Source organism: Hemibagrus wyckioides, linkage group LG10 (assembly GCF_019097595.1).
Source record: "Hemibagrus wyckioides isolate EC202008001 linkage group LG10, SWU_Hwy_1.0, whole genome shotgun sequence".
Classification (NCBI taxonomy): Eukaryota; Metazoa; Chordata; class Actinopteri; order Siluriformes; family Bagridae; genus Hemibagrus; species Hemibagrus wyckioides.
The window spans coordinates 8,279,075-8,294,599 of NC_080719.1; the positions used below are offsets into that span (position 1 = coordinate 8,279,075).

A 15,525-nucleotide genomic window follows, 5' to 3' on the forward strand; every position below is an offset into this window, starting at 1 on the left:
AAAGTACACGTGGCTCTGAAGAAAGAAGAAAAAGAAAAACAATTAGCATTCTTTCTTCATTTTAATTTATACATAATAAATATTATGTATAAATTTATTCATAAACTTAAAAAAAAAGTCTTTGTACTACTGAGCTTGGCTTTTCTTTGGTGGCGGAAAACACAGCATATTTACTTATGGGGATTGTAATACCAACACGAGTGTGTGTGAAAAATCTGAATATGCCACCACCTCCAGCTTATCCCAGACAGCGGAGGTAGAGAGAGAGAGAGAGAGAGAGCGAGAGGAAGAGAGAGAGAGAGAGAGAGAAAAGGGAGAGGGAAAGAATGTGTGTTTCTCATTAGCTATATCAGGCTTCACTTCTCTCTCTTGTGCACGCTTTCTACATGGACAACTGGTAGGTAGCGTTCTGCCCGACTTCACATTACAAATGTTTATGTACATGTTCATTTAATCCTCCTCTTTTATTCTAGTTTTATCATGAAAAGAAAGTGTTTTTTTTTTCCAATGCATTAACGTTCATGCATGTTTCTGCTGTTTAGCTGACAATTGATTTAGCACATGGTGAACAAACAGGGTGCATCCTGGTCAGTCATGTTCACTGTGTAGCTGCTATTTATTTATTTATTTTCCTGATCTCCAGGTAAATAGTGAGAGATGAATTTTCAGTAGCAAACATTTTCAACCTTTTGTCCAAGGCAAAGCAAAGGCTTATCGTACATGTACTACCGAAATGTACAAAACAGATGAAGAAGTGTACAGTTCTTATCCAGTTGCTTTCTTTATCACTAAGAACGATATCCTTCTTCATCCTCAGGAGTAGGTTTCTCATTCTTAGCCTCGTGTTTCAGACTGCTTGGTAGTACAAGATATTGCATTTTTGGTGTGCAGATGATAATGTTCCACTGCACACATATTTCCCAGACCACAGCATCTGCAGTTCATTGCCCAAATTTCTTGCATTGAAACATCTGTCGGTTTGAGGTGCTTAGGCAGATTTATCTTTAAAAAAGTTCAACGGTTTCTACTGGTATCTTATTAGATGTAATGATGTGACCCTGGAACAGATCACTGTATTACTGTTTAGATAAAGTACTGAAGTGTAATTCTTTGAAAATGTACCATAGCAGGCAGACAGCTGTCTATAAACATGTAAATAGACCAAAAACAGTCAGTACAATCTTCATAACTTTCTAAAACAAATCATATATGTGTCCTTTAAACATCTGCAAACTTTCTATAAAAGACCAACAGCTGTGACTTTTACATGAATATGGTTTTGTTTGGTCACACCAAAACCGATTAAGTGTACTCTAGCACAGTTTCCACAGACGACATTTCAGGTTTTCATACCATTATGAGAATGCTGCCTCACAGCTCCGAGGTCCCCAGTGTGATCGGGAGCTCGGGTTACTGTCCACTAGTCACTATCCCTGACCAGGATAAAGCATTTACTGAAGATAAATTATGGCCCAAATCCATAGCTGAATTTGGGTTTGAATCTGTAATTTCTAGTTGACATGATGTGGAATCACGGTGGTGGTCAGGTAGCCGAGCTTGACCGAATTGCTCAACGTCGTTTCATTAGTTGTGTGTCGGTGGCCAATTTTAGATACTTCTGCATTGAACCTTCCTTAGCTGGTCCATGTCATGACATAGCAGACTATATAATCATCCTTTCTATGATAAGTAAATGACAACAGCATACTTATGACCTGGTTAGTGATGCATCGTCTCCACTGTATACTGTATATTTAAAAAGCTCTGACATAGACAGCATGACAATCGCATGACACCAAGGCAATAATTTACTGCTTGAGATGATGTTTTGGCGCAGCATCTGTGAAGTTTAGCAGCATGAGGACTAACATATGGCTCAGGAATTACTATGCAAGTCATATACCCAGCCAGCACTGTTATACAGCATCTTCTATGCTCTTCTATGGTTGCTTTTAAAGAGTCTAAAGAGTCTCAAATCTCCGATATTATTTATTAATGTTTATACACATGGGGGATTTGAGGTACGAGGAGAGCCTAGAATCTGCCACAGAACAATGAGGGTTTATAGGCTTTTACTTATTTCCTCTTTTAATTCCTTGTTGGCTGCTAATCATAATAAATTTTATGTATAAATTTGTTCATAAACTAAAAAAAATAGACTATTGATTGTTTCCTACCATAGGTAAGAATTTATTCCCTTTTCCAATTCCTTTGAATTATTTTCAATCCAAAGTAAATAAGTGTTAATAACCCGTTTAAACCACGACAAAATTCATATAATCTAATCCTTCACACATTTATCTTCACAGATATACAGCGTTGGAACAGATGACGCGTTTCCTCTTGCTAGAATCTCCGTGTTAATGTAAAGAGCAGAAGATCTGATCACACAAACATGGGAAAAGGTTACTTCATCAGCAAACCACTGGCCACAATAGCTGCCCTGCTTGCTGCCTTGGCTGTAATCACCATAATCGCTCTATCAATCGTTTACTCTAAAGAAAAGGCCAAAAATGAACTCAAGTTCAACAATGGGACATCTCCTGTTCCCCCCACTAAACCACCGTCTAATGAACCCTGGGATAAATACAGGCTTCCTGACACCATATCTCCTCAATATTACAATATCACGCTGTGGCCTCAGCTCACCATGGACAGCCAGGGCATGTACATTTTCACTGGTGAATCTGGAGTGGCTTTTAAATGTGTCAAAGAGACAGATTTGATCCTGATCCATTGCCACAAGCTGAACTTGACTCTTTTCGAGGGGATGCATGCAAAGCTGATGGGAATGCATAACACCAAGGCACCAGCGATTGGAAAAACCTGGTTTCAAGAGGAAACTCAGTACTTGGTGATCCAGCTGAAGGGAACACTCAAGCCAGGAATGGTCTACTGGCTTTATACAGAATTCAGAGGAGAGCTGGCTGATGATCTGGAAGGCTTCTACAGGAGTGAGTACGAGGAGGATGGCGCTAAAAAGTAAGCTTTACTTAAATATTTTCAATTTTTTTTTTAATCAAAAATTGAGAAGCAGAATTAGGATATCCCTGAAACTTTCTTTCAGTTGCATCACAGAAACAACAATCCCAGCGTGTAAAGGCAAGCAAATGTCATTTTACACAATTCCACTATCTGTTCATTGCTCCAAATATTTTTTATATGTATTTGTAAGTAATCCCAAAGTGGGTGTGGCCTAAACTGGAAACATAAAAAAATCCCATCACAGCTCTGTCAGCATGGTCTCTTAATTCTCCTCACCTCTTCACTCATATTCATAACTACTTTTAGCTAGAGATAATTTAGGGCATAAATCAAGCAGGGTCTACCTACGACTATTTCTTTGCTGGTTTTATTTTCCCAAAATATAATCAAACTAGTAGCACAACCCTGACCAGGTAGTTTCTAAGTAAGGTGAAATAAGGTGAAATAATGCTATATTAATATGATATAAACCTCATATATCATAGCTTACATGAAATTAAAAACTTGATTTATTCATTACATTCCTAATACACACATGCAACATGCCTAGTTTCTCCATACACTTTGAAAGTGCATGAGACTTGCCAGATGCCATTGCTGGTTTGTACCATAGCGACTGCCACCAATTGACCCTGTCATCTATATCCATTAAACCCATTTTGAACATATTCAGTTATATTTTTGGGATTTCCCCAGTGGTGGTAAACAACAGTGCTGCTATTCTTTCCTGCCTCCGTACTTGGATTTACTGTAAGTCTACAAAATTTATTTCCAGGGTGCTTGCCATCACTCAAATGCAGGCCACATCAGCTAGAAAAGCTTTTCCCTGCTTTGATGAGCCGGCCATGAAGGCCATATTTCACATCACTCTCATTCATGACCGGGGGACTGTTGCACTATCAAACAGTCGAGATTTAGGTGAGTTTCATTATCTGCAAACTGTCTTATATTATCTTACTCACACATATCACATACTTTACAGTTTCATCATACATTTGGTCTGATTTGTTTCTCTTAGGTCCAGAAAGCCTGAAAATAAAAGGCCAGAATGTTATTAAGACTAGATTTGAACCTACAAAGAGGATGTCGACATATCTTGTTGCTTTCATTGTCTGTGAATTTACATACACCAGCAAGCAAAGAGATAATGTGGATGTGCTGGTAATTATATAACAAATTGATTATTACTTTTGTCCAGTGTTACTTGACATATTTGTTAATAGTTTGTATTCTTCCTGAAGGTTCGTATATGGGCAAGGAAAAACGCCATTGCAGAAGGCCAAGGAGACTACGCCCTCCGCATCACACAGCCAATACTGGAGTTTTTTGAGAAGTATTACAATACTTCATATCCTCTCTCTAAGTCAGGTATGACCATATTGAAGTTTTCTCCTAATATGCTCACTATTCAGTTCTCACTCTCACTCCTATTAAAAGATAGCTAACATCCAGACAGGGTGAAGGCCAGCATGCACTCGCTCTGAGACACATGAAGTCAGCCATTGCATCTTTTTGAGCTACTACTCTCGTTATATATTGTGGTAGCATAACATCTTCAGAAGAGCATTATCTGCAATCCTGTATATCACATATGCTCATGATTGGTTAATGCTGCTCTGATTGATGGGTGAAAGTCATATCAATCACTCCTCCTGTCCAGTAAACACAGACAATTTCGCTCTCTTTCCCATCTTAAGGTTAAATGCTTTATTGCATGTTTTTTACCCCAATTTTAGTTTCACAGCATCTATAAGCTTTATCGTGCCCAATTCTCTGCATAGATTTCAGGCCGTTATTTTTTTTATTATTTTATTTTATTTATTTATTTTTATTTTATTTATTTTTATTTATTTATCGTGTGTTAATAAATAGCCTCCTGGTGGTCCAGTGGCAGGATCCCGCATGCTCATTGCTGTCGCCTGGGTTTGATTCCTGGAAAGGGTGCTAACCCAGCCACTGAAGAGTTAACTCTCAGTGCCGGTCCTAAGCCTGGATTAAATGGGAGGGTTGTGCCAGGAAGGGCATCCGGCGTAAAACTTGTGCCAAACTGAAACATGTGGACCAAATGATCCACTGTGGTGACCCCAGGGAGCAGCCAATAGTACAACAACGCTGTGTGTTAATAAATCTGGGTTATTTGACTAAAGAAATCCCTGCTCATAGTAAGAAATCCTTGCTTTCATTTGTAGACCAGATTGCACTTCCTGACTTCAATGCTGGAGCCATGGAGAACTGGGGACTTGTCACGTACAGAGAGACAGCGCTTCTTTTCGATCCCCAAACCTCAGCCAACGGCAACAAACAGAGGATTGTTATTATTGTGGCTCATGAGCTCGCCCATATGGTAACGCTACAACCAAGTGACAAACATTTCTTACTTTTGTTTGACATCATGCTAATGGTACAGTTTGTCTCTTCCAGTGGTTTGGTAATCTTGTGACGCTAAAATGGTGGAATGATCTGTGGCTGAATGAAGGGTTCGCGTCATACGTGGAGTACCTTGGTGCAGACTACGCAGAGCCAACATGGAGCATTGTAGGATGATAGTACAGGAGATATCTAGTAGTGATATAGTAGATATTCTTTGTCCAAAATGTACCCTCTTTTGTCTTTCCACAGAAAGACCAGTTCATACTGTATGATATTTACCATGCGTTTGCAGTGGACAGCCTGGTGTCCTCTCACCCTCTGTCCCGCAAAGAGGAGGAAGTCAACACACCGTCGGAAATCACCCAAATGTTCGACACCATCTCTTACAGCAAGGTGAGATGGTTCATCATGTTTCATTTTATTAACCCTTAGGTTCTTCATGAGATCCTTCGTATATTTTACGGCACCTTGGGGAGGATTTCCAGTTTGGAATCATTTCTGAAGCAGCAAATTATTATCTTTCTGCCTGAAAATGTAACATGAGGTCTTTAAAATCAGGGCGTGAAGGCTGGCCCGTGTGATCCGATCTAACAGACGTGGTACCGTTGCTTAAATTGCTGAAGAAGTTAATGCTGGTTCTGATAGAAAGGTGTCAGAATACACAGTGCATGACTGGTCAGGGCTATTTTCGCAGCAAAAGGGGGGCCAACACGATATTAGGCAGGTGGTCATAATGTTATGCCTGATCAGTGTATTTTCTAATATACGGTATAAATAACTTTTAATGTTCTTTGAGCTCTTTATAAATTATATAAGAGCAGTTATTTGTAGTGGAGTCAGACTTTTGAACTCTTCTGTTGGTTTTCCTGATTTCTTTCTTTCTTCTGAATCAACTGCTCTATCATGAAAAGTGTTGTAGGCTATTAAATAGCTTTAAAGAACATATTGTAAGACTTGAGAAGTGGCAAAGTTATACATTTTTTGCATTTAGAAACTGGATATATCACTAAAATACTGAGTATGTAAGTGTGTGTGTGTGTTATTCCAGGGGGCTGCAGTACTCAGGATGCTCTCTCAGTTCCTCTCTGAGCCTGTCTTTGTCGAAGGACTTAGTGTAAGCTTTACTTACTTTTTAACTTAAAGGGTTAATGGGGGCTATTTATGAGCTGATCGAATAAAATAAAGCATCTTTTCAATGTTCCCTCTTACAGACATATCTAAAGCAGTTTGCTTTTGGGAGCACAACGTATACTGACCTTTGGGATCATCTTCAGAAGGTAAGTAGGCATTGACTGTGATAAATTTCCCCACCTCATGCCCTGGTATAGGCTTCGGATCCACCGTGGTCCTGACTAGGATGAAGCTCTTTACTGAAGATGAAATCCAGTTTGATGTGAGAATGATGTTCTATTCACCTTCCTATACAAGAACATCATGTCTCCGATGTCTTCTTCAGGCAGTTGATAAAACCCCAAATCTGAAATTGCCACACAGCATCAATGACATCATGAACCGCTGGATTCTTCAAATGGGTTTCCCAGTCATCACTATAGACACCCAAACTGGGAACGTGAGCCAGAAGCACTTTCTGCTGGAGCCGGACTCAGTGGTAGAGCGACCATCAGAATTCAAGTACGATGCTTAAACTTGTCATTTTAATATCATCACAAAGATCATAAAACCTTTGGTTAATTTATTGTGAGCTGAAATAACAAAGCTTAACAGAATGCATGTTTAACCCTTCTGCTTAAGTTATGAGTGGTTTATTCCAATCAAATGGATGAAGCGTGGTGTAGAACAGGAGCAACTCTGGCTTCTTCAGAAATCAGGTATTTCTGTGCACTCCATTACAATCGCAATACTTTTTTTGAAGCACTGACATGTATTTCATTAAGGTTCACTGCTGAATGACCACTGCTACAACTCTAGATTTACTTAGAACTAGAATTACTCAGATACTGGACTTCTCTTTCTTGATGTAAAATGAACGCTTGCTCTGTGTTTGTCTCGACATATCTCTCAGCCAATGATTATAACAGATCTGCTTGTTGGGATTCTTGTGTTGTCTCTCCAGCTATGCATAAATCTCTAAAAGCCGGAAACAGGGAATGGGTTTTGGCGAATCTAAACGTTTCAGGTTACTACAGAGTCAATTACGATCTTCAGAACTGGGAACGACTTCTCGATCAGCTGACAACCGACCACCAGGTACAGAAATTTCAAACATAATGCCATAGTCTCTTAAAGTGACAGTAAGATAAATAAATGAAATGCTAACATCTCCCAAATCATCTTTACATCGGTATACAGTTATAACGTACCTATTTAATAGAATAGCTATACAGTATGTCTATGAGACAGTGTTATGATTTCAATGCTAAAACAATTTGGCTTTTCTGTTGCTTGCTTAGACAATACCAGTGATCAACAGAGCACAGATTCTGGACGATGCCTTTACTCTAGCAAGGTTGGATCACCAGTCATGCACTTTCCTTTTAACATTTTTTTGTGTCATTGTTTCCTTGTTGAAATCATATAACTCATGTTCCATGTCCTTCAGGGCATCTATCATAAACATAAACCTTGCTCTAAAAGTGACTAAATACCTGTCGAAGGAGAGAGAGTACATACCGTGGGAAGCAGCTCTCAGAAGCCTCAGCTCATTGTATGACGTATTTGAGCGCAATGAGGTTTATGGACCGATGCAGGTGGGTTCAGGACAGACATCAATTAAATCAGCTTCAAGTTGATTCAGTGTAATAGCGCTTATTTTTGTTCTTTTAGGCCTACTTACGAAAACAAGTCAAGCCTCTGTTCGATCATTTTACTTCTGTGACTAGAAACTGGACGACGGTGCCCGCAGGCCACACTGATCAGTAAAGACTTGAACATTTCTCTTAACGCTTACACTCTGATTAGATAACCGAGGGTTAATCAAGTCTTTTATGGTTCCTGCTTTGTGCTTAGATTCACACAGATCATCGCACTGTCCCTGGCATGCAGTACAGGAGTACAGGGATGCAGAGATCTCACCAAGCACTGGTTTAGACAGTGGATGCAGGAACCTGACAACAATAGGTAAGTATTTATAGAAATTAGAGAATTATACAGAACTGCACCTTATATCTTATAGTCAGCTGTTGATTTCTGATTCTGATTTGGAGGAAATGCATGGAAGCATTTGTGGGTGTGTCTCAAACAGCTCCATAGCTCCCTAGGGTGTGACTCATGAGTTGGGACACTGTTAAGGATGTTGTCTCACTACACATTAGGACGCTGATGACTCCATTTTCCGAGACATTCCAATTTCAGTCAAAACGAAATCCCAAACATATGAAATATTTATTCATATAAATTTATCAGGATTTTCATATGTGGGTCCTGTCATCAAGCAGGATTGTAAGCGAGCTAGTAGATTTTTTTTCTTTTTAAATTATTGGACACTTGAAAGTCTTTACACTTGAACCATACATAGAGCATCTAATAAAGCTAAAAAAAAAACCCACTAAGGGGAGTAATATTTGTATACAAAGTTGGCTGAGAGTTTGTCTGTCATTTCCTGTAAAAGAATATTGATGCCTCCTGGTTTCTGCGGTGCATTGTGGGATTTTTTTTAAGGGTGTTAACTGCCTAGTTTCAGTGCACTGGAAAGATTTTGCCACTGAAAAAGAGAAAGCCCTTTAAAATGGCCAACTTCCTGTAACCCTGTAACACTTCAAAGTATTTTGATGAAGTAAAAATGACAGGTAATGATGACCTTAGAAATCTCACACTGGAAATAGGGTGGAAATATACACTAATTGAACCGATTATAATTTACCGAACAAACATGTTGGTCAAAAAGCACATTTCCCAAGTATGACTTGAACAGATCCGTCTAGAACATATTCAAACAATATTTTATTAGTATTAGTGATGGGAAGTTTGGATCATTTTACTGCCTCCGATCTTTGAATCTTGTTCCAATTACCTTGAAACATTCTACTTATGCAAACATTGATCACATTTAGAATAAGATAAAACTATAAATCAATGAAGGCCAAGTATTACTGACTGCAATATTACTGACTGCAAGATACCGAGCCAGAAAGTGGTCACGTGATGAACTATCAAACGGCTTGGGCCTGAAGACTCTGAAGAACCTATACAGGACCTATAGGATGTTGTGCATGCGTGGTCAATACAAAATACGTCTCAGAATCGCTCTCTGAGACGACTCGTTGTTCGCGAGTCATATTAAGGAATCGTTCATAATGAACGAATCGTTCATGAACAACACATCACTAATTACTATCTCTATCTATCATAACTTTATTCCTAACCCTAACAAGTTTACACAAGTTTTTGAAGCGTAGGCTTTGGCATAGCTTCTATGTATAAAAATTGTTTCATAAAAATAGTTTGAAATAGGACAATATAAAATAATTGCTCTGTATAAAAAAGTTTGAGCCTGCATTTTGCTCTATGTATATGTTTAGTAGTACATGGTAAGAATGCAGCACTTAGCCATAATAAAGCATTCTTTTCTCCTTCTGACATTTTATTATGGGCCCCTTTGACAGCTGTGAACTTTAAGTAGCCACTTAATTTGCTAATTAGTCAAAGCCGGCTTTCCTTTTCTTCGGAATTCCTCTCAGTAGTTTTATGAATAGGTTTTATGAAGAAGTCTTAGCTAGGAACTTTAGCTAGGAGTGGCACTTCAGAGAACTTTTAATGTTACTTATTAAACTAAAACAGTCTCCTAATGTAAAATTCCTAATGCTTCATCTGTTAGGATTCACCCGAACCTGAGGTCGACGGTGTACTGCAATGCCGTGGCTGCAGGAGGAGTGGAGGAATGGGACTTTTGTTGGAAGATGTTTAAGAAGTCTACAGTAGCAGCTGAGGCTGTCAAACTGAGGTCAGCCTTATCCTGCACCAAACAGCCATGGCTGCTTAACAGGTACCTATTCTCAAATTTCTTATAAAATGTCATTCACTTAGATTCAGATAGATTAACATGATTTAGATATGTACACTATATTGACAAAAGTTTTGGGACACCCCTCCAAATCATTGAATTCAGGTGTTGTTTTTCAGGGGTTGAGTTCGGCCCCTTAGTTCCAGTGAAAGGAACTCTTAATGCTTCAGAATACCAAGACATTTTGGACAATTTCATGCTCCCAACTTTGTGGGAACAGTTTGAGGATGACCCCTTCCTGTTCCAGCATGACTGCACACCAGTGCACAAAGCAAGGTCCATAAAGCAAGGACCTTGCTTTGTGCACCGGTGTGCAGTCATGTTGGAACAGGAAGGGGACATCCCCAAACTGTTCCCACAAAGTTGGGAGCATGAAATTGTCCAAAATGTCTTGGTATGCTGAAGAATTAAGATTTCCTTTCACTGAAAGTAAGGGGCCAAGCCAAACCCCTGAGAAACTACACCTGAATTCAATGATTTGGAGGGGTGTCCCAAAACTTTTGCCAATATAGTGTAGATAGATCTGTGTGGGTGCAGGTTTTCATTCCAACTGAGCAGAAGCTACACCTGATTCCACCAGTTTAATCAACTGATCTTGGCTTTCAGTAGACTCAGGTGTGGCTTTTGCCCGGTTGGAATGAAAGCCTGCACCAACACCGGCCTTTTGAGGATAAGATTGGAAACCACTGATTTACATCATTTATCTATTCCTTTTTCAAACAAGGTTCCTGGAATACACTCTGGATCCTGAAAAGATTCGTAAACAGGATGCGACCACAACAATAGGATCGATCGCCAGCAACGTGATCGGGCAGCCCCTGGCATGGGATTTTGTCAGAGAGCGATGGGAGTACCTTTTAAACACGTAAGAGTGACCCATGGAACATGATATGGTTCTGAAGCAAAGAGAGCTATTAGATTTTAGATTATTGATTTGTTTTGCAGGTATGGAACGGGATCATTCGGCTTCGCCAGGTTAATAAGTGACGTCACTGCCAAACTGTGCACTCCATTTGAGCTACAACAGGTAGGACAAGTCCTTAAAGAACATTAAAGATTTACAATGTAGATGGACGGGGGGCCATTAAATGATACGGTATATACCCATACACTGCAAAAAAGCAGGTGAAAATATCTTGAATTTAGCCAAATTTCTATTACTAAAACATAATTCTAGACATTCTTACTAATATCAAGCTTGTAATTGGTTGTAATTGGCCTGATCTTGCTATGTTTGGAAGAAAAAGAAAAAATAGATTTCATTTAATCTCATATTTGGTTAATTGTACTCTTATAGTAGGACATTCTACATAAATCTGACCACAGTTAATATATTTTCACTGTCAGTTTTTGCAGTACACAGTGCGAAAGTTTGTGAACACATATTGTGTTCAGCTGAGATGTATAAATGTACAGCTCCGTCAGAACATCCGGAGAAGTGACTAACATGACTGAATGGTGAGAACGATTACCTGTTAATACTTAGGGATTAGTGAATTGAAGTGGTTTTGATTTGTTTCTCGTGTGCTGCTTCGTGTTACCGCTTTGGATTAACACCACAAACTCTGAACAGATTAGACAACTGTTTAGAAATCGAAGAAGGAAGAATAAACACATACTTCTCTCTCTGTTTGTCTTTATACGTTCGGTATCCATCGTAAACAAGCCGTGCTCTCAGATCCAAGTGTGTAAATAAAATGAGTAGTCTGTGAAAGCTTTCTCCTTTGTGACCTAATGTCTGTAGCGAGTCTCTGATCTGATGAGCTGCCTCGAGTTACATCATTTACATAAATACATGTGACGAGACGAAACAGAGGCTGGCTCTTGTTTAAACCGGAGTTGCTTAATTACAGCCCTTTTCCATATGTTTATATCCCCCTTCTGCACTAATCCAAAGTGAACAGGAATGGGGAATGACAGTAACACCAGGGGATGATGGTGATTCTTGTATTTTTTCCTCCCTTCAAAATGAGCCTTGCTTAAAAAAGGCAAAAATAGTTCAGATGTCCTCAACATGCTATAACCTCATACCATTATCGCTATAGTTGTTGTCTTTATTTGTAGCATGTAAGTATATCTTGGTGTCGAAACACAGCTAGATCTAGCTTTGCTTGGATTTACACTGTATAAAGCCTACTCTGTGATTCTTTTTTAAGTAGCATGAGCACCATATAAGGTATTGTTGGTGGACCTGAATCGCATCAGTCACGCTCAAGAATATGAATTTACTTTTAATATAATCACACACCTCATTGTGCTGTGTCTCGCAGTTAAAACAGTTCCAAAAGGACAACGCAGACGTGGGCTTTGGCTCGGCCTCACAGGCTCTGCAGCAGGCTATTGAGAAGACAACGGCCAGAATCAAATGGCTGGCAGAGAACAAGGAACCAGTTCTCAAGTGGTTCTTGTCTGAGACAGCGTGAACTGCACAGCACTGAAACACCGCGACAGCCTTACAAACTCCAGTCACGACATTTTACGGGAGGGGAACCTTCGTATTGGCGTGAACATACAGACATCAGCATATTGAGAATACATTTCAGTTGTATTAGTAAGGCAAGTGGTATACATGGGCTAGCAGGGCTAAGCCTTATTCATTCCAGTTAAAAAAGACATAAGGTTTTATTATTTCCCTGCACATCAGATTATGTGTTGTCAACCCCATAGATCATTACAGACTGAAAATACTAAAAACACATGACAGTGGTTAAGAAGCTTGATTACTATTTAGAAGGTTGTGAGTTCACAGCCCAGGGTCACCAAGCTGCCATTGTTGGGCCCTTGAGCAAGGCTCTTAATCCTCCAATGCTCAGATGTATAAAAGAGATAAAAATGTAAGTGGCTCTGGATAAGGGTGTGTGCCAAAACTACAATAATTAATGCAGCTGCCTGTCTGACTTTAATTAAGTGTTTGTGTGTGTGTGTGTTCCTTCTTGTTATGCCATCGATTAGACCTATAATTCATTGCTCAACCCTAATAAATTCATCCCCAAGTTATTAATAGATTCAAGCAGACAGTACAGTCCTTGTTTTCTCCATAAGTTTAACTCCTTCACAAACACTGTGAAGCACTGTGCATTTCCCACTGCAAAGAAATCAATAAATGAAGCTCTTACAAGCCTGTAAAATGATTGCTATTTTTGAATAAAAATATTCAGTCAGAAAATGAGGTCACTTGTGCTTCTTTTTAAGACGCGGAGAAGTTCTTCTGTCTTCACTGCCTCATGTCACCTGAAGTCTAACTCTTTTACAGGAAGACCTTTTTATATACTGCCATATAACTGGCATAAGTTAAATGTGTGAAATTTACTCTGGGAATTATTATATTAAATATAAATATTTTATTTTCATACAAAACACTGGTCAACACTGGGCTCTGTAAAAATATAAATAATATATTATTATATATATTATATATATAATATAATAAATAAATAATAAATGAATAATGATAAATGAAAAACAAAAATGTAAAAAATATTTACACATCACATCAGACGATGAGGTCAGTTGTATTTCCCTTAATGCTGTTTCATGAAGCTGGTTAAGATGACTGAATGCTAAATTAATCTTCTTCAGTCTTCTATGTTCCTCTTTGTGCTTATGTTTAAGGTTGGGGGAAAAAACCTTTCCTCATTTTGTACTGTTATTACCTAGAGCTAAAATAACATGAATTGGAATTCTATAAAAACGTTCGACATTTTATTAGCACATTGAGTTACTCATAACAGTAGCAACAAGCTCATTATGAGTACTTGACTTCATGGCCCTGAGTTTATTGCTCTATTTTGTCCCCTAGTGGAATACCCGAGACTAGCTCTTTCCCCGTAAATCATTCAATTCTATCACAGTCCACAAGATCATATCAGTTTAAACCGCACTTGTCAACAAATCCAACAGGAATTTGAGTTTATCCTGTAGCATTTTATTCAATTATTTCAATCTTATTGGACCTCTACTTGTATTTTATTGGAAATAATGTCTTGTTACTGTTCCTATAAAGATTCCCAGAGGAATTGTCTTACCACAGTACTAAATATTCTGGAGTATTCACTTCTACAGGATTTTTAAATAGGATCCATGTGGGTTCCTGTTCAGCTCTACATGAATAAATATGAATTTATTTATCATATTATAATAAATATAAATATTTATACATCTCAATAAAAGGTATTTGTCCAGTAAAGGATCTTGACCTATAAAACAATTCTCTATATACATCGTTCAGGCATAACATTATGAGCAGTGAGAGGTGAAGTGAATAAGACTGATGATCTCCTCATCATGGCACCTGTTAGTGTGTGGGATATATTAGGCAGCAAGTGAACATTTTGTCCTCAAAGTTGATGTGTTAGAAGCAGGAAAAATGGGCAAGCGTAAGGATTTGGGTGAGTTTGACAAGGGTCAAATTGCGATGGCTAGACGACTGGATCAGAGCATCTCCAAAACTGCAGCTCTTGTGGGGTGTTCCCGGTCTGCAGTGATCAGTATCTATCAAAAATATCCTTTTAAGTCCTGTAAGTTGCGAAGTGGGGCCCATGGAGGCCAGGATCTTCTGCTAACATCTTGGTGCCAGATCCCACAGCACACCATCAGGGATCAAGTCTATGCCTCGATGGGTCAGGGCTGTTTTGGCAACAAAAGGGGGACCAACACAATATTAGGCAGGTGGTCATAATGTTATGCCTGTTCAGTGTAAGTCCCTGCTAGAAATATGCCAGAAATTCAATTTAGAATCCTGTCCAAATTTACTCGTTACATAACTGAGTACTGATCACCAATGCACTGTGTATTAATGCAGCTGCCTGTCTGACTTTAATTAAGTGTGTGTGTTTTTAATAGCTCGCACCACATCCTTCTTGTTATGCCATCGATTAGTCCTATAATTCATTGCTCAGCCCTAATCATTTCATTACCAAGTTATTAATAGACTCCAGCAGACAGCACTGTCCTTGTTTTCTCCATAAATTCAACTCCTTCACAAACACACAGCTAAGAAATCAATAAACTAAGCTCTTACAAGCCTGTAAAATGATTGCTATATTTGAATAAAAATGTTTGGTCAGAAAATGAGGTCACTTGTGCTTCTTTTTATGACTCGGAAAGCTCTTCTCTTTAAAATGGCTATAAAAACATCTTGACTTGACTTGAAGGTTCTTGTTGGAATCATTTTTTGATAAGGGACAGATTATAAATTACTTTGTGGGTCA

At 38.8% G+C, this 15,525-nt stretch overlaps 1 protein-coding gene across 1 annotated transcript; it reads left to right on the forward strand.

Moving 5' to 3' along the window:
- The first annotated feature begins 242 nt into the window (after positions 1–242).
- On the forward strand, positions 243–13,470 carry anpepa (alanyl (membrane) aminopeptidase a). The gene is made up of 21 exons (XM_058401445.1): positions 243–397; positions 2,310–2,982; positions 3,761–3,903; positions 4,004–4,146; positions 4,227–4,353; positions 5,175–5,329; positions 5,407–5,520; positions 5,605–5,748; positions 6,404–6,469; positions 6,567–6,632; positions 6,812–6,987; positions 7,108–7,184; positions 7,430–7,563; positions 7,767–7,822; positions 7,916–8,063; positions 8,140–8,231; positions 8,323–8,433; positions 10,130–10,297; positions 11,040–11,180; positions 11,261–11,342; positions 12,586–13,470. Exons 2-21 carry the CDS (start codon positions 2,396–2,398, stop codon positions 12,736–12,738), a joined length of 2,883 nt encoding a protein of 960 aa, XP_058257428.1. The 5' UTR covers positions 243–397; positions 2,310–2,395; the 3' UTR covers positions 12,739–13,470.
- Positions 13,471–15,525: the final 2,055 nt, after the last annotated feature.